The sequence below is a fragment of the Bidens hawaiensis genome, unplaced genomic scaffold, assembly GCF_021521415.1.
Source record: "Bidens hawaiensis isolate Kalapana, Puna unplaced genomic scaffold, B.hawaiensis_p1.1 tig00030237_1, whole genome shotgun sequence".
NCBI classification, from domain to species: domain Eukaryota; kingdom Viridiplantae; phylum Streptophyta; class Magnoliopsida; order Asterales; family Asteraceae; genus Bidens; species Bidens hawaiensis.
In genome coordinates, this window is record NW_027495035.1 from 138,560 (window position 1) to 154,672 (window position 16,113).

Consider the following 16,113-nt stretch of genomic DNA (forward strand, 5'->3'; position numbering starts at 1 on the left):
CATCTTCAAACACACCCATTTATTTCACTGCCTCTTGACTCAATGATAGTCCACCTAACACACAAGGTTGCCAAATGGATGGGCCAGATAATGGGTTTATATGCGTTCAATTACAAGATCTGCCAATGATATTTACAATTACAGTAACAATACCTATATATATCTACATCCATATTTGCCTCATGTTTGGAACTGCCAACCTCGAAAACAGACTTGAATGGTAGAGGTCGGATTTTCCATGGGAAAACCCTTCGAAGAAGCACATTACTGGATGCTGAGGCATCCCATTTAACCTGCATCATTTTACAAAATAAAATTACTATACCATTTATCATCTTCTTATATTTATATACTGTTCATGAAGCATATTTGATTAATACTCAAATCTGGTTAGAACAATGTATTACCTGAAGGCATCACCATTCTGAGCCTCGCCACTTAGCACGATCACTATTTTCCCTTGCAATTATCCTCGCTGAAAATCTGGTAAATACATTGTTTTTACTTTGTAGAACAGTTAAGATTCACAAAAGTTTTATTCTAAATGGGTCTATTTGGATTGTCTTAATGAAAGTAAGGACATGTGAAATACCTAGAGTGGAAATGCTTCTGCAACATCAGCTATGAATAAGCCGCATCCCCCAAGTCGACTTGGGTCTGAAACAGTAATATTCTACCTGAAACAATGTGATGAAATTTTCACAGGAACAATTCTAACCATTCTGGTCCCCCATCACCTTCTTCACTCTAGAAAATAATCCATGTTACATAATCAATCAAACAATATAAAAGTAACAAATAAGAAATAAAAACCCTTACAATTGGGAGCAATACAAACTTAGCAAACACCTCATCAGTATCAGGGTTTGCCTGCCAAAAAAAAAAGAAAAAAAAGAAACAAAACTGAAAATAAGAAGACCGCAAAAGATACAAGATTAAAACAGCTAAAGTTAGACAATAAAAGGAGAAGTGCACATACTGCAAGCAGTAAATCCATTATCCATATGCAGATTTAATAATAATATTTGCATTCACTGAAAAAAGAAAGCAAAGAAGGTAATTAAGTACCTAGGATGGTAAAGTACAGTGAAATTGCATTGGCCAGAGGCATCAAGTAGAACGCCATGTCGAATATTTAAACCGAATAAATCTATACACTCTGTGTGTATACTAACCGTTTGTTTAACGCCAATGTAAAATTCATCTGTGCGTCTGTCACAAAAAATTAACATTTTGTATAAACAAAAATACTTTTTTTTTATAGAAACACAAGCAATTAAAAGAAAGAATATATACTTACAGCCCTTTCATGAAGATGCAAGTGTCACCTGCTTTAAGCTTTTTTCCCCTGATAAACTCCTTCCAACCTGTCACTAACAAATGCCTCTTTGGTTCGAATCACAAAGTTATCTTCGCTGCCCTGTCTCCAATGCTCGACCGCCCCCCTAACACTTAAAAGGGCGATCGACAAATGGACGGGACAGAAGATGGATTCAAACTGATTCACTTAAAAGTTATGAAAGACGATGAACCTGCACACATAATATTATCTCATAAAATTATACGTTTTAAAAGAATTTGTTATGACAACTTAAAAAGATGCACAGAGGAGATAGACTTCCATATCCATACCCTGATACTATGCAACAACTACAAAAGACGCCTTCTACTTATTCGACATGTAGCAATACTTCCTCCATAAAAGATTCTTGACACCACCATCCCCCCAACCATAGTTCAAATCACAAACTCATCTTGGCTTCAATGCTCACCCGCCTAACACATAAAATGGTTGCCAAATGGACGGGTCAGATAATGAGCTCAAGTACTTTTTAGAAACGAGAAAAAAAACAGGCTAGGTTGATGGATTATACAATAAAATAGAGTAGAAATACCTTTATCAATATCATCCATATTTTCCTCATTTTGGTTCGAGGAACTACCAATGTCGAAAACAGAGTGAGTCAACCCTTGACTTTGCAAGCCACCCGATTGATTATTGCCTGTCACAACCTTTTGTTATAAGAGTATTGTATAATAAAGAACTATTTTAAATCTTTATGACAAACCAAAACAGAAATGCTAACCATTAGTCCTTGAAAACGGAATGTTACAAATGATGGGCTTAAACGGCATTGACCGCCCGAGAGGTTGGATCTCCCACAGGGAAACCCTGGGAGGAAGCACATCACTGGATGATAAGGCATCCCATTTAACCTGCAAGATTTTAAAAATAAAGATTACATACAGCAAGCATTTATCATGTTCTATCATAAAGATACTTCTTTTAAGAACTTTTAGAAAATCATTTAAAGAAAATAAGATTAAAAAAATTAAGAATGGATCCTCAACAATTGAAAAAACATATTTAATTGTACTGAAATCTGGTTATCAGAACAATGAATTACCTCAAGGCATCTCCATTCAGAATTTGGCCACTTGGCAGGATCGCTATCTCCCCTTGCGGTTATGGTCCCTGAAAATCTGATTATGTGTTCAGGGTCAACTCCATTACAAAGCATTTCAAAACGCATCCTGGGCACATAATTCATTTTAAGTGCTTCCGTGACGATATTGTAAGGAACACCGCATCAGTGTTGTGGTTTGCCTGCGAAAAGTGATAAAAATGAAAACCTTCATACCATCGATCTGTTAGTAAACAAGAATACGGAATCTTGAGTTTACCTGATAGATATGATATTCTTCTGCTATGAACAATCAACATGTTATGATATTCAACGTATACTCTGACCACCCTAACATGCAAATTAAAACCATCGTCAGAACAAAAGATCAGATCAGATCAATAATTATAGAACACAAACGATCGAAAGAAGAACGTACACAGACTGGATAAGAGCACCGATCATGGCATAAAGCAGCCGTCAAATGATATTCATGTTAGGTCCCGTTTTGTATGTTTTAGTCTTTTGTATTGGTTCGGTTATGTATTTGAGGCCGATTGGTCATTTTGTATGTACTGGGCCACGGTCCATTGTAAAGAAGCCCATTGGGCCTTGATGAATATAACTTATGCTTCTCATGCATGCCACCCTATAAATAGGGAGCATGCCATGAGAAACATAACTTTTTGGCAAAAATTCTATCTCTCTAACATTCTTTCTCTCTCGGCTCTCTTTCTCTCTTTGTCTCTCACTCAACTTCTTTAGCCGAACATAAACTCAAGATCCGAGACCTCTTGGTTGCTTAGTGTGATTTCCGCTAGCACTAAGTTGGGTTGATCCAAAGACGTTGTTAGATCCACCCAAATAGGGACCTACAATTCGGCTCACTAGTTGAGGGTTTTGGATCACAACCTTGGGTTTTGATCTTGAGAAGAAAAAAACAAGTGCTCTTTACAAGAAAGTTCACAAAAACCTCAAAAATAAGAAAAGTACAAAAAGTGTTCTTGGCAAAAATATCAAGTCTAGATCTTAGAAGTTTGAGTTAAAAGGTGTTAAAGCTTGGGTTACGGGTTCAAAAAGCTGGTCAAAATTGATTAGAAACAATTTTGCTTCTCATGGCATGAAAGTTTGTGCAAACAACCTTTGACCTTGTACTGATAAGGTTAGGTAAAGGAGAAAATTAAAATGTAATGCAAAGATTAAAATGAAGTACATAAAGGAAATAATTAATATACATTAACTTTTTAGCGGGTTATGGAGGAGCCGGATTATCGGCGTGTGAATTGTGAAGGAGCCGGATTATTAGCATGTATGAGTTACGAAGGATGTAGATCCCGTGATAGATCTAACAACTAAGTTCTCGAACCAATCTGAACCATTAGCTAGCAGAAATCACTAGTGGTTAACCAAGATCTCGGATCTTGGAGTGTTTGGTTTATTTGCTAGAAGGTAGGAGAAGATGTGTGTTAGAGAGAACGAGCAGAGAGTTTTGTATACGGATAAGAAGGATATTTCAAATATGAGTGGGACTTCGACCTCACGTCAATATCTTAATGTCCGAATTACATAGAAAAATTCAAACGCGTTGGGTTTCTGGTTTGAAAATTAACGAATGTGTTAGTCCCATTTTGTTTTAGTCTTTTGTATTGTAAATATAAGTTTTGGGCTTTAGTTGTTAGACCTAAATGTATGGGCTCAAGGGAAACAATGTTGAAAAGCCCATCGGGCATTGGATGTGTTCTACTTCTCATGCATGCTTCCCTATAAATAGGAAGCATGCCATGAGAAGCATGTTGTTGATAATTTAATAGAAAACCTTTTGGCAAAAATTCTATCACTCTAACCTTCTCTCTTCTTTTCTCTCGGCTCTCTCTCTCTCATTCACCTTTCTTTAACCGAAAATAAACTCAAGATCCGGGACCTCTTGGTTGCTTAGTGTGGTTTCCGCTAGCACTAAGTTAGGTTGATCCAAAGATGTTAGATCCACCCGAATAGGGACCTACAATTGGTATCAGAGTGGGTCGAATTTTATGATTCAACTTTGTTCTTGATATTCGGGTTCTAATTCCGCTATTAGCCGAACCGAGACGTTAAAACCCGTTGAAGTTAGAAAATAAAGTTTCTAGATCTAGAAACAAAATTGAAAATAAAGTGGGAAATAAGCGTGTTTGAAGCATTCTCTTTGTAGATCCGGATGTTCGGGATCTATAAGTACTAGATCTGGGTGTTTCGGGAACCATTACACGATACGCCGAAAATCCGGCGACCATACGGTCCATCGCGGCGATGATTCCGAGGTTGAATATGTAAAAATCAAACTCCGATGTGCGTGAGCGTCGGTTATTTCTGATTGTGGCAACTATTGGATAAAGATGTGTCCGACGGGTTTGTCGGTAACTGCCGGCGGTAGTGGTGGTGGCTGCGTTTTTCCGGCCGACATGTAGAAGAAAAGAAGAAAAAGGCGGCGGCGGTAGGAGTGGCCGTTGGTGGAGTGAGAAAGGACAGACGGGAAAGGATGGCTGGCCGGAGCTTGTTTCTCCGGCGAAGGGAGCCAGTTAATGGTGGTTTATGGTTTTCGGTGGAGTTAGAGATGTTGTGGCGACATCTCATCTTTCCGGCAAAGGGTGGCCGGCCATAGGTGGTTATGTGGTGGCGGCTGTAACCGATGGTTTGTGAGGAAGATGACAGAACCAGATCTATTGTTTCTGGCGACTTGAAGGCCTCTCCGTTGATGCCTAGCTTTTCCGGTGACATGATGATGACGACAACGATTTATGGTTACCGGTCGGAGAAGTTTTCCGGAAGTAAATGTGGGTGGCCATTGATGTGGTTGTCTCATTGATATTGTACCACTGGTGATGATGTCAGAATACATTTACGGCTAGGTCAGATCTTTGCACTTTTTACTGATTGTGTTATAATTGGGCCTGTGGTAATGCCACTTGGGCTTGTGTTTGGATCAGAATACACACATTTTGTCTAGCAAAGTTTTGGTTGAGATGGTGTTTGTTTCATAATCCACTAGGATTTTATCTTGGGCTGTAAATCATTAAGAGATCAAAATTTCCTACAATTTGGGCTTGTGAAGAAATGTGCCCAGTTTAGCCTAGTCATTTAATCAGGGGCGTTTTTGGAAGGAAGATTGTTATATGTTTGGATTAACCAAACTGAAGAAAGTCAAATTTGTTCGGTTTTCGTCTTGTTTAACTGTGTTCAAAGCTTGTTATTTCTAAGGCGTTCGAGAAGTTGGATCCGAAAGGTGAACTTCGAACGAAATAATAAGTTTTGTTCATTTGATCAATGAAGCCGATAATTTGAGATTGATTTGTGGAAATTCGAGCTCATCTCATGCCTATATACAAGCGAGAACTACTTCAACATTAAATATAGGTGGGTCATACCTTTAGGGGGTGAATTGAAACGAAGAAGGTTCGGTTTATCAGGTGATTTGTGAAGATGCGAGACACGGTTCGACAAAGTTTTGAGATCACAAGTTAAAGGGGGTGATTGTAAGGCCAATATTTGTGATTTGTGATATCAAATTACGAAACCCATTATTTATTTACGGTCAAGATAATAATAAATGTCGGCGAGAAATACGGATACAAGACAAGATCTTCGGCGCGGGTTTAGCTTCAACGAGAAGAAAGCTTCTAGATTATGTTTTTATTTTACTATATATATGTTACATGTTGTCATATGTGTGTGTTTTTTGTATGGTGTAATCACCCACCCAAGGGGAGCTCACCTTGGGTGGGGTCGGTTCGTGCGTTTATTATAAATCTTTTAACCGATAACGAGATCGTTCAATATTATTTTATCTTTATATTATTTATGTTAAGTCATTTGATTTACCGCACCCGTCTCGAGCACTTATCAAGAACAAAGCCGTTCGTTGTCGGATCCGGTTTCGGGACCTACAATTGGTATCAAAGCTTGTGCTAAAGAATTGTGCTAAAGATTGGGTTACGGGTTTAAAAAGTTGGTCAAAATTGATAAAGAACATTTTGCTTCTCATGGCATAAAAGTTTGTTCAACAACCTTTGACCTAGTATGGATAAGGTTAGGTGAAAACAGATCCCAAGGAAGATTTGCTTTCAGAAAGATAAAATTCTTTCGCTTCGCTTAGGATCCTTTCGCTTCGCTTGGATTCTTTCGCTTCGCTTAGGATCCTTTCGCTTCGCTTAGGATCCTTTCGCTTCTCACAAGACTGTTTCGCTTCGCTTGAAGCTCTTTCGTGTGAAAAAGGTGACTGTTTTGAAGATTAAGCTTTGTTGAAGGCTTGTAACTACTTAGACCATGGCTAGCACTGATTGAGGGTTATTTGCTGTTGGAAAATCAAGTAGGAACCCCACAAAGCCTCCAAAATATATGACCTTAGATGATAACTTTGCATATTTCAAATGGAGATTTATGAATTATATCTCCTTGACTGAGACTGACTTGTTGAGATGCTTTGAACAAGGTCCTCATGTTCCAGTGACTCGCACTGATGCTGGGGAAGAACTTAAAGCTCCAGAAAACTATGATCAAGCAGACAGGACCTGTTAGCTCAAGATAAGAAGGCCTATCTCATATTGACTATTTGTCTTTCAAACGAAATCTCTTAAACTCTTCGTGAACACACAAGTGCCAAGGGTCTATGGGAAGCACTTATTGAAAAGGTTGAGGGCAATGCCGAAATCAGGGAAAACAAAAAGGCCCTGTTAAAAGAAGAGTTCAATATGTTTAATCACAAGGTGAAGCTGTTTTGGAGTTGGTAAAGAGATTTGAGAAGTTGATGGTAAGAATTAGGGCTGCAAATGTCAACATTGCAAATGCCGAGGTCAACCACAAGTTGATGAACTCTTTGCCATACAGCTGGAGTACCAATACTGTCACAATCAAGAGAACTACCAATCTAAACATGATGACAAACACTGATTTGATATCCACTATCAAGTCATTTGAAATGGTTGAGCAGATGAGAATGAACAATCATCTCAGTTCACTGGATCAAGCTGGAGTGAGTGTTGCCACCTCGATGCAAACTGCTTTTATAAGCAAAGCTCAACTGAATGTGTATCCTGTGACCACTCCCAAGTACTCTTCATGTGTTCCTTCGCAACCAACAGCATTCATCTCAACAACAAATCAATCATATTCTTTAAATACAAGCTCGTTCCAAAAGGCGGTCAACAGTGCAGTTGCCCAAGCCCTAAAAGCTCAAGGGATTTCATCATCTTCAAAACCTCAACCAAGTGATGTGATCTCAATTATACATATTATTATATAAATAATCACTACTTTTAGATACTTGTGAGCCAAGTTTTTATTGAATATTATTATTATTTGGTTCGAATGTAAGTTAAATAGTTTCTAGAGAGTATGAGCTAAAATGGAACACTTTTACTAAACTTGAGACCGACGAAAAGCATATATTATATATTACTAATTTTTATTAACTATTATTTATAATATAAAAAAAAGAAATAAAAAAAAGGAAACGTATCATCTAATAATAATAATAAGTTAAGAACAAAAGAAACAAATATATTAAAGTCTTTCATTTTGGTAGGGCCTATGACATATATGAATAGCCCAAAAGCTGAATGAGGTAGGTCAAGAAGACTAGAGCTAGCCTCGATTATATGGTCAGGAGACAGCAGCCGCCACTTAGATTCACTGAAGAGATCCCCACGAAATTATTATTCTCTTGGAAAGGGGAGCAATATTCAGCCATCACTTTTGGAAGACATCATTAGATTATTTTACTTTGGTGTCGGTGGAGCATAGAAGACAGTAGTCAGCCGCAAGCAAGGAAAAAGAAAGAGAAGGAGCCGCAAGCCAGTAATATTTCGGAGAGCGTTGGGGCTCAACATCTACTCGTTCATAACACTATTTTTTCGGTTTGAATTTATTATTTTCATTATGAATTCAGTGTTTGAACCTAATTATTATGTTTTACTCTTGAGTATGGATGTTGGCTAAACCCCCTAGCTACCTAGGTTTTTGATGACTACTTTGTGATTTGAGGTTTTTTCTTGGCTTTTGGATTTTAATGTTGGATTAATATTAAAGTAGAGAATCTTTTTATAATTGATTTGATATGTTTGCATATATAATTTTGATTTATTGTTGATCTTTGTTTCGTATGTGTCTTGTTGAAAGTCTTTCAGTTATAGACGCATATTTAGGTCGCTTACTGTGTGTTTGTTATTATTTTATGGTTTTACTAGACGTAGTAATCCATAGGAACATTGATTGGTGATTTATTAAGATTTTATATTCTACCTATCTAGAGACTAAGAGGTAATAGATAGTCGGGTTGTCCTTGGGATTAGGTGTTTAGTCTACAACGCTCTGACATAAGGTTTCGTAGATTTCCCTAGTTTCATTGTAATTCCGTGTCTTATCGATTGTTCTTAGGTTACCCCTTGCACTTTAGGGTGTATTGAGATAGTGAGACTGCCAGGTAATCTATCTTTTAGGGTACTTGAGTATTGTTGGAGAGACTGACAAGTGATCTGACTAACCGGTATGTTTAAACGCCCCTAGGTTTCCTTTTAGGTGACACCCGAAGAATGATCAGGGACCCACTAGGTTGTCTAAGGGTGTCGTATTTTAAGATCCCGGTTCCATCATAGTTTCCATAGCCGAGAGAGATCCAAGATTCACAAGTATGATTCTAAACCTAGGTAGTGCTTTTCCTATCTTTGAGTTCGTCTAAGTTATAGAGTTAAAGTTTGTCAAAGTCAGTTAGTGTTAGTTTTAGTTTAAGTATTTTTTAGTTTATAGTTAATAAAAAAAACAATTAAATCTATTTAATTAAGTTATTAGTCAGGGTCTAGTTTAGGTGTCGCTAGTGTCCTTTAGGTTCGATATCCGGACTTCATTAGGCTTTACTACAGTTGATAGGTACACTTGCCTGTCTATTGGTCTAGCATTAGGATAGTCTAGATTTATAAATTTAAAACTAGAGTGTCTAGGTTAGGTTAAGTTTTTGGAGCCGTTGCCGCGGACACTTAGGCGATAGCGAAACTAGCTTTGATTGACATTCTTAATTGATTACTTGGTCTTATTTGTGTATCTAATTGTTAGTGTTTAGTAGGTCTTAGACAGTCTTTTTAGTGTGTATAGTAATTTTTGTAAAAAAAAAAAAGAAAAAAAATTATTATTATTTTATATTGTATATATTTCTTTTTATTTTTTTATACACATATATTTAAATTTTTGTAAATATTCTTATTTATATATTTATCTGGTGCCCGTGATCCGTTTTGTTTGAGTGTCAATTACAGTGATTATTATGGAGCATTACTACAGGAACCGCTAGCATGGACACAATTATAGTCATCGGGATCATTTTAGGGAAGTTTTGTGTGAGATATGTGGTGGACTCCATTGGTCAAATGATTGCTATTATTCACAAGGGGGTCGAGCATACGAGTATGAAGATCATCGACCTTACTCACAACCGTATGAGCCTCAATGTCAATCACCATCTATACGTGAGCTCGCTAGATTCAATGATGAGTTGTTGGAAAAATGTTTAAATAGTTGTCATCGTTGGAATCCAGAGCAAAGTAGAATTAGAACTGAGCAACATCTAAAGGAATTTGATGAAGCAGTTAGAAAAATGAATGAGAATTTGGATTTATTGAACCAAAGATCGAGAGGAGCATTTAACTAGCAGTACCGAGAAAATTGTTTGTGAGCCGGAACACGTCCCGAAACCGGAGACCATAATGGACGATGAAGTCCCACCTCCAGTTCAGCAGAGTGTTGGCCATGTTGGCTCAGATTATCAGTATTCCATGCTTTGGTACTTTGGATCAGAACCCATTGATGATGATTTTTGGGGTGATGAGGAGACAGAGGTAGTAGAGTTGTCTAATAACACCGAGGTTGAAATTGATGAGGGCGATGAGGTGATTGAGAACGGCATGGAGCAGAAGCACATTCCTTCATGGGAGCTGGAATTTGGTGACGAGCTATTAGATTTGCCCATTCCGTGTTGTGAAGAAGAGGAGTTTGACCCACTTGGTGATTTACAACATCTCAAAGATTTACTGTATAACGAGCCAAGTGCGGGGATCGAGAAGGAGCCTTGTGAGGAGAGCCGTGAGGATGTAAGTGATTCAGTTCCTATTGCATTACACATTGAATCCGATAAACCAAAACACAAACCGTACTCAATTTCCATTCGGGACGTGTCGAGGTTTGAAAAATTGGCTAGAAGAGAAAGGATACCGAGGCTCAGGGATCGAATTGCGCGTAGGAATTTGTCATACCCGCCTAACTTCATCAATTCATTCTATAGGGTTGACAACCTCTTGGATTATATGCATATCATACAGTTCGGTCCTGGGAAATTTATGAGTTGATGGGCGGAGTTGAATTCATATCTTTGGGTCCACGAGAGTTTTGAAATGGGTTTCTTCCTGACCATGTGTAAGAGGAGAGTGTTGAGGGGTACAAGTGGAAAGAGGATAAAGGAGAAGCCTACTGATTGACGTTTTGGGAGTGAGTCCGGCTGAAGACTTTTCTGTGAACTTAGCGCTTCCAGGGAGGCAACCCGGTAATATCTTTTCTTTTTATTTTATTTTCATTTTTTTATTTCGTTGTTTTGTTAGGTGTTTCTTCTTTCGCTTGCAGGTTGTTCCAAAGTTTCTTATGAGATGGTTGCTCAGCTATGGTATTAAACAAGTGTGGGGATGCAAGTTGCTTCAGGATTGCCACTTTCGTTCGTAGGAGATTACGTTATTGCAGCATTTTTTTATCGCATTCGAATTGGAGGGCACGGAACAAGACTCATGGCACACGACCACTGCATATTTACCAGGGGAGTCTGTTCCATTTTATTTATGATTTTTTTTATTTTATTTCTCCTTTATTTTTGTCTTTTTCCTGTCTCACATTGAGGACAATGTGAAATTTAAGTGTGGGGATGGGAAACTGACGTTTTTAGGTAGTTTAAAATATATATATAAAAAAAAGTAAATAAAAATTAAAAAAATGAAAAAAGTATATATTTATATAAAATAAACAAAAAACAAAAAAAAAAGTGTCCATTGAATTGAATGTTTTGCAACAAAATGGAAAATGATAGAAAAATTGGGGATTGGTTTTTAAAACTACTAATATATATGAGAAAAAAAAAAGAAAGCGCACTTAATGTGGGATGTGTCGGTTGGCCCAACTAGCCTTGAAAGGTTTCCCCTGATTATTATTAATATACCTAATAGTCATAAACCTTGTGGGTTCTCATCTTGAGGGGGGATAGTGAAGCTGAAAATTCGATAAGGCATAGCGAGTATTATTTGACTACCTTGATGTGGTGAGAATTACATGCACTTAAAAATTAACACACCACTTTGTTTTATGAAAGTAAATAATGATTGGTGGCGCTCGGCCATGTGCAAATTCTTTACGAGCTTAGAAAAATAGTTATATATTTAGGTAAAAGATGCCTAAGAGCACAAAAATTTGTTGCACGAACGTCAAATATGTGCAAATATTTTGAAAGTCAAAGTGAATGAGAAAGTAATGCAAATGCCAAAGAAGCATTCAAAAAAAAAAGAAAAAAAAGAAAAGAAAAAAAGAAAAAAATCTAAAAAAATAGTAAAAGAGGCCAAAAGGCACATACTAGGCAGGGCCGAGAGCTTACTTGCTACCAAGGGGATGGCGATTCTAAGGATACATTATTGGGGTTCAAGGTCTTTAGTCAATAAATATTTTTAGGAAATACTAAAGGTGGAGGCCTGGGACCATCATATACTGGGTTGCAGCTCGGGTGAAACAATGCTGGGCCGACATCCGCTAATATAGTTTTAGGTTTAGGAATTGCTCGTACGACCTCACTTGACCTCTCATCCATCTAAATTCCACCTAAGTGCATTTTCTTCTTACCATTAAAGGGTTTTTAGCTTACGGTGATAGGTTGAACCAGTCTGCTTCAACCCGGTTTATATTGTCTTGATTATGCTTGAGATGAGGGTAAGCGGATCTTTAACTTTTTAGGTGTGGGACCCATAGGTTTTGATATCACTTAAACTTAATCACTGAATATGATGAGGGGGGGGCTTGATAGGTTGGTGGCTGGGTTTAAGTGGACAACAATATCGGCAATCGCGGTTTTTGCGTTTATCTATTATTAACTAAAGTAACCTAAATGTTTTGAAAATCAGTTTTCCGATTATGATACCATTGCAAATAGCTTTTTTAGGGACGAAAAAGATTTAAGTGTGAGGATATTTGATGTGATCTCAATTATACATATTATTATATAAATAATCCCAACTTTTAGATACTTATGAGCCAAGTTTTTATTGAATATTATTATTATTTGGTTCGAATGTAAGTTAAATAGTTTCTAGAGAGTATGAGCTAAAATGAAACACTTTTACTAAACTTGAGACCGAGGGTCAAGCATATATTATATATTACTAATTTTTATTAACTATTATTTATAATATAAAAAAAAATAAAAAAAAGGAAACGTGTCATCTAATAATAATAATAATAATAATAAGTTAAGAACAAAAGAAACAAAACGAAATCATAATTCAAGTTCCTCGAGGGATTGTTCTTCAGATTCTGATTCACCAAAGGATTACATTTTCAAAAATCATAAAATTAAACTTGGTGATTTTGTGTTTAACCTTCCCGAGACAAGAGTGTCTCGAGAAACCCTCCACTGACTGGTTCTTCGTGTGTAGGGTCAGCCTGGATGGCGTGTCAACAGCATTTGGTACTTGGATAGTGGCTGCACCCGATACATGACAGGAGATGAATCGCTGTTGTTCGACATCAAACCATTCAACGGTGGTCATGTTTCCTTTGCCGGTGAAATTGGAGGAGAGATAACGAAACAAGGAAAAGTCTCGAATGGCACATTAACATTTGATGAAGTCAATCTGGTGGAACAGCTCAACCACAACCTGCTAAGCGTCTCTCAGATCTGTGATAAGAAATTTTCAACCCTATTTACTGAAAATGAATGTCTTATTCTGAAACCAGGTTTCAAAGTCCCGGAAGAATGGATTATGATGCGTACTCCAAGGCACAACGATGCCTACATTCTGGACATGAGAAGCAATTATTCCATGCGGTCTGCTTCTTGCTTGATGTCCAAGGCCTCAGAGAACGATTCATCTTTATGGCATCGACGGTTGGGTCACGTCAACTTTAAGAACTTGAACAAGTTGGTTAAAGGTGACCATGTGATGGGTTTGCCAGTAAAATCTTTTCACTGTGCTGAAAAATGTTTATCTTGTTCTAAATGCAAACAGCACAAACTCCCTCATAGCCCCAAGCTTGTCAATTCCATCAAATCCACTCTTCAGTTGTTGCACATGGATCTTTTTGGTCCAATTCAACCAATGGCAATAGGTCGAAAAGCCTTTTGTCTGGTTATTACTGATGACTTTTCGCGTTTTAATTGGACATTTTTGTTAGGGCACAAGGACGAGACGTCACATTTTTTGCTCAGGTTTATTGTGTTGGTTGAGAATCAAACTGATAAGAAGGTAAAATGTATCAGAAGTGACAATGGCACAGAATTTTGCAACAAGGTGGTGAATGAATTCTGTCAAAACAAGGGAATTGTTCATCAACTCAGCGCACCTTACACTCCCAATCAAAATGGGGTGGCTGAGAGAAGAAACCGTACTTTGGTGGAAGCCGCTAGAACAATGCTCTCATATTCAAAACTACCATTGATTTTCTGGGGAGAAGCCATCAACGCTGCCTACTTTACCCAAAATCGTGTGCTGCTTAACAAAAGACTGAACAAGACTCCATATGAAGTCTTCTATGGATCGAAGCCAAGGGTAAATTTATTCCGAACGTTTGGATGTCCCTGTACCATTTTCCAAATGAATATTGGAACGACTTCCAAGTTTGTTGAAAAGGCGGATGAGTGCTACTTTGTTGGTTATTCTGCTGATAAAAGTGCTTATCATGTGTATAACAAGGAATCAAGAGTAATCCTGGAATCCTTCAACATTGATTGGCAAGGGTTAAACCCTACTGATGCACACAATGGTCCGGATTGGATGTTTGATTATGAAGGATTGTTCAAGCAGTTTCGTGGAATGTATATGACACCAGCTGCACCAGTGGTTTCACTGTTGCTTTCGCCGCTTGCTCAACCAGATAATGATCAGTCTATCCTGATGCATGCTATTTTGAAAGATCTTGGACATGTTGACATAGCTGCTGATGCACCCATACTGAATGAATGTACAACCAATGGCTAACCACCAAGTCATAATCATGAAGGCAAAAATGTAGCTATACATGCCATACCCAAGCCTCTCTTTAACTGATCACAGTCGTCTTACGAAAGTCAGTTTTAATTTTTATTGAGTCAAGTAAAATGTCAAGAAAAGCAAGAAAAAGAAAAACAAAAGAGTCAGAAAAGAAAAAGAAAAATCAAGAAAAATAGTCAGAAAAGGAGTCAGTCCTAGGAATTTTAACTTCTGCTTTATTTCTTCATTTATTTTCGACTCAAGCCTTGGACTTTCTACGTTTGTAGTCATATAAGATCTGATTGTTAAGGCCCTGAGTCTTCTGCTTTGTTTTATTTTCTTTTTTTTTCAAGCCTTGGACTTTCTCTGCGCGATAATATGGTATTATCCAACCCGATTGTTATGGCCTGAACTTCTGCCTTATTTTAATCTTTCTAGATCGAGTCAAGTGTGCAAAGCACAAAGTGTCATGTGTAAAGTGTACAGTAAGTCAGTCTGTTAATAAGAGTGTTGTGATCAACTCAGAAAGGTCTAAGTCAAGTTGAGGTGATATGTTAACACAAAGTAGGCCTGAGATATGATGGAATCAGTAACATGTTTGATTAAGTGGGGACCACATAAGCACCGTGCCTAATTGTACTTTAAACGTATCATTACTGGCATCAAAACACTTGTCAAGTTAAAAAAAGGAGGACATTACCTACAGTCAATGATGATCTTGTGTCAGAATAACTTCAAAATGGAAATGCGATCTAGGGCTTTGCAAATCCATATGATTTCAAATCGTGATCGTTCTTTGTAAATTAACCAAAGAAAAGAACTATGAAAATCAATTTAATATTATTGATTTAACTTTAAAATGTCTTAAATTATCTTTTTTTTTGTTTTTTTTTGTTGTTTGTATTTTCTAAAATATTAAGTATCTGAATAGTTTAATATCTTAAACTTTATTTTTTATTTTTTTATTTATTTTTATTTTATTTTATCTTTAGTTTTAAATTTTAATTTTATTTTTGCTTTTAGTTTGGTGTCTTCTTTTATTACGTTTTATTTTGACAAAAGAGATCGTTCTTGCAAATGTTAACACTTATGGACCAATAAAAGAAAATATTATAAACAATCAAGTGCGTGGTTTCGGTGGAAAAATGTTTTTCGGGTTTGAAAATGCTAATTGTTTTAAAGACCGAGGACTGAGAGTGTATTTTTGGTGAATACTCACGATGTTTTGACCTTATCGCGAGATAGGCTGACCCTGTATATAAGGGAAACCTAAAATATCTTTCACTATTCACCAAACACTTTTAACTTTAACTCTCTTCTCTCTCACATCTTTAAACTCTCAAACCCTAATCTTCTACTTTTCAAAGAATCCGGCCCTCATAATCACAAACATGCCGTTGAATCCTGAGTATCCACCCTCGGTATGACATCAGAATACCATAAATCATTTCATCTTCATGTTTCTGGGTTCTCGT

The 16,113-nt window shown here is 37.1% G+C and overlaps 1 protein-coding gene across 1 annotated transcript; it reads right to left on the reverse strand.

Annotated features, from left to right (window-relative positions):
- Positions 1-699: 699 nt before the first annotated feature.
- LOC143580111 (auxin response factor 16-like) lies at positions 700-2,573 on the reverse strand. The gene is made up of 7 exons (XM_077063228.1): positions 2,409-2,573; positions 2,088-2,217; positions 1,896-2,003; positions 1,301-1,367; positions 1,176-1,212; positions 820-870; positions 700-747 (listed from the first exon to the last, which is right to left on the reverse strand). Exons 1-7 carry the CDS (start codon positions 2,550-2,552, stop codon positions 700-702), a joined length of 585 nt encoding a protein of 194 aa, XP_076919343.1. The 5' UTR covers positions 2,553-2,573.
- Between the last annotated feature and the right edge of the window lie 13,540 nt (positions 2,574-16,113).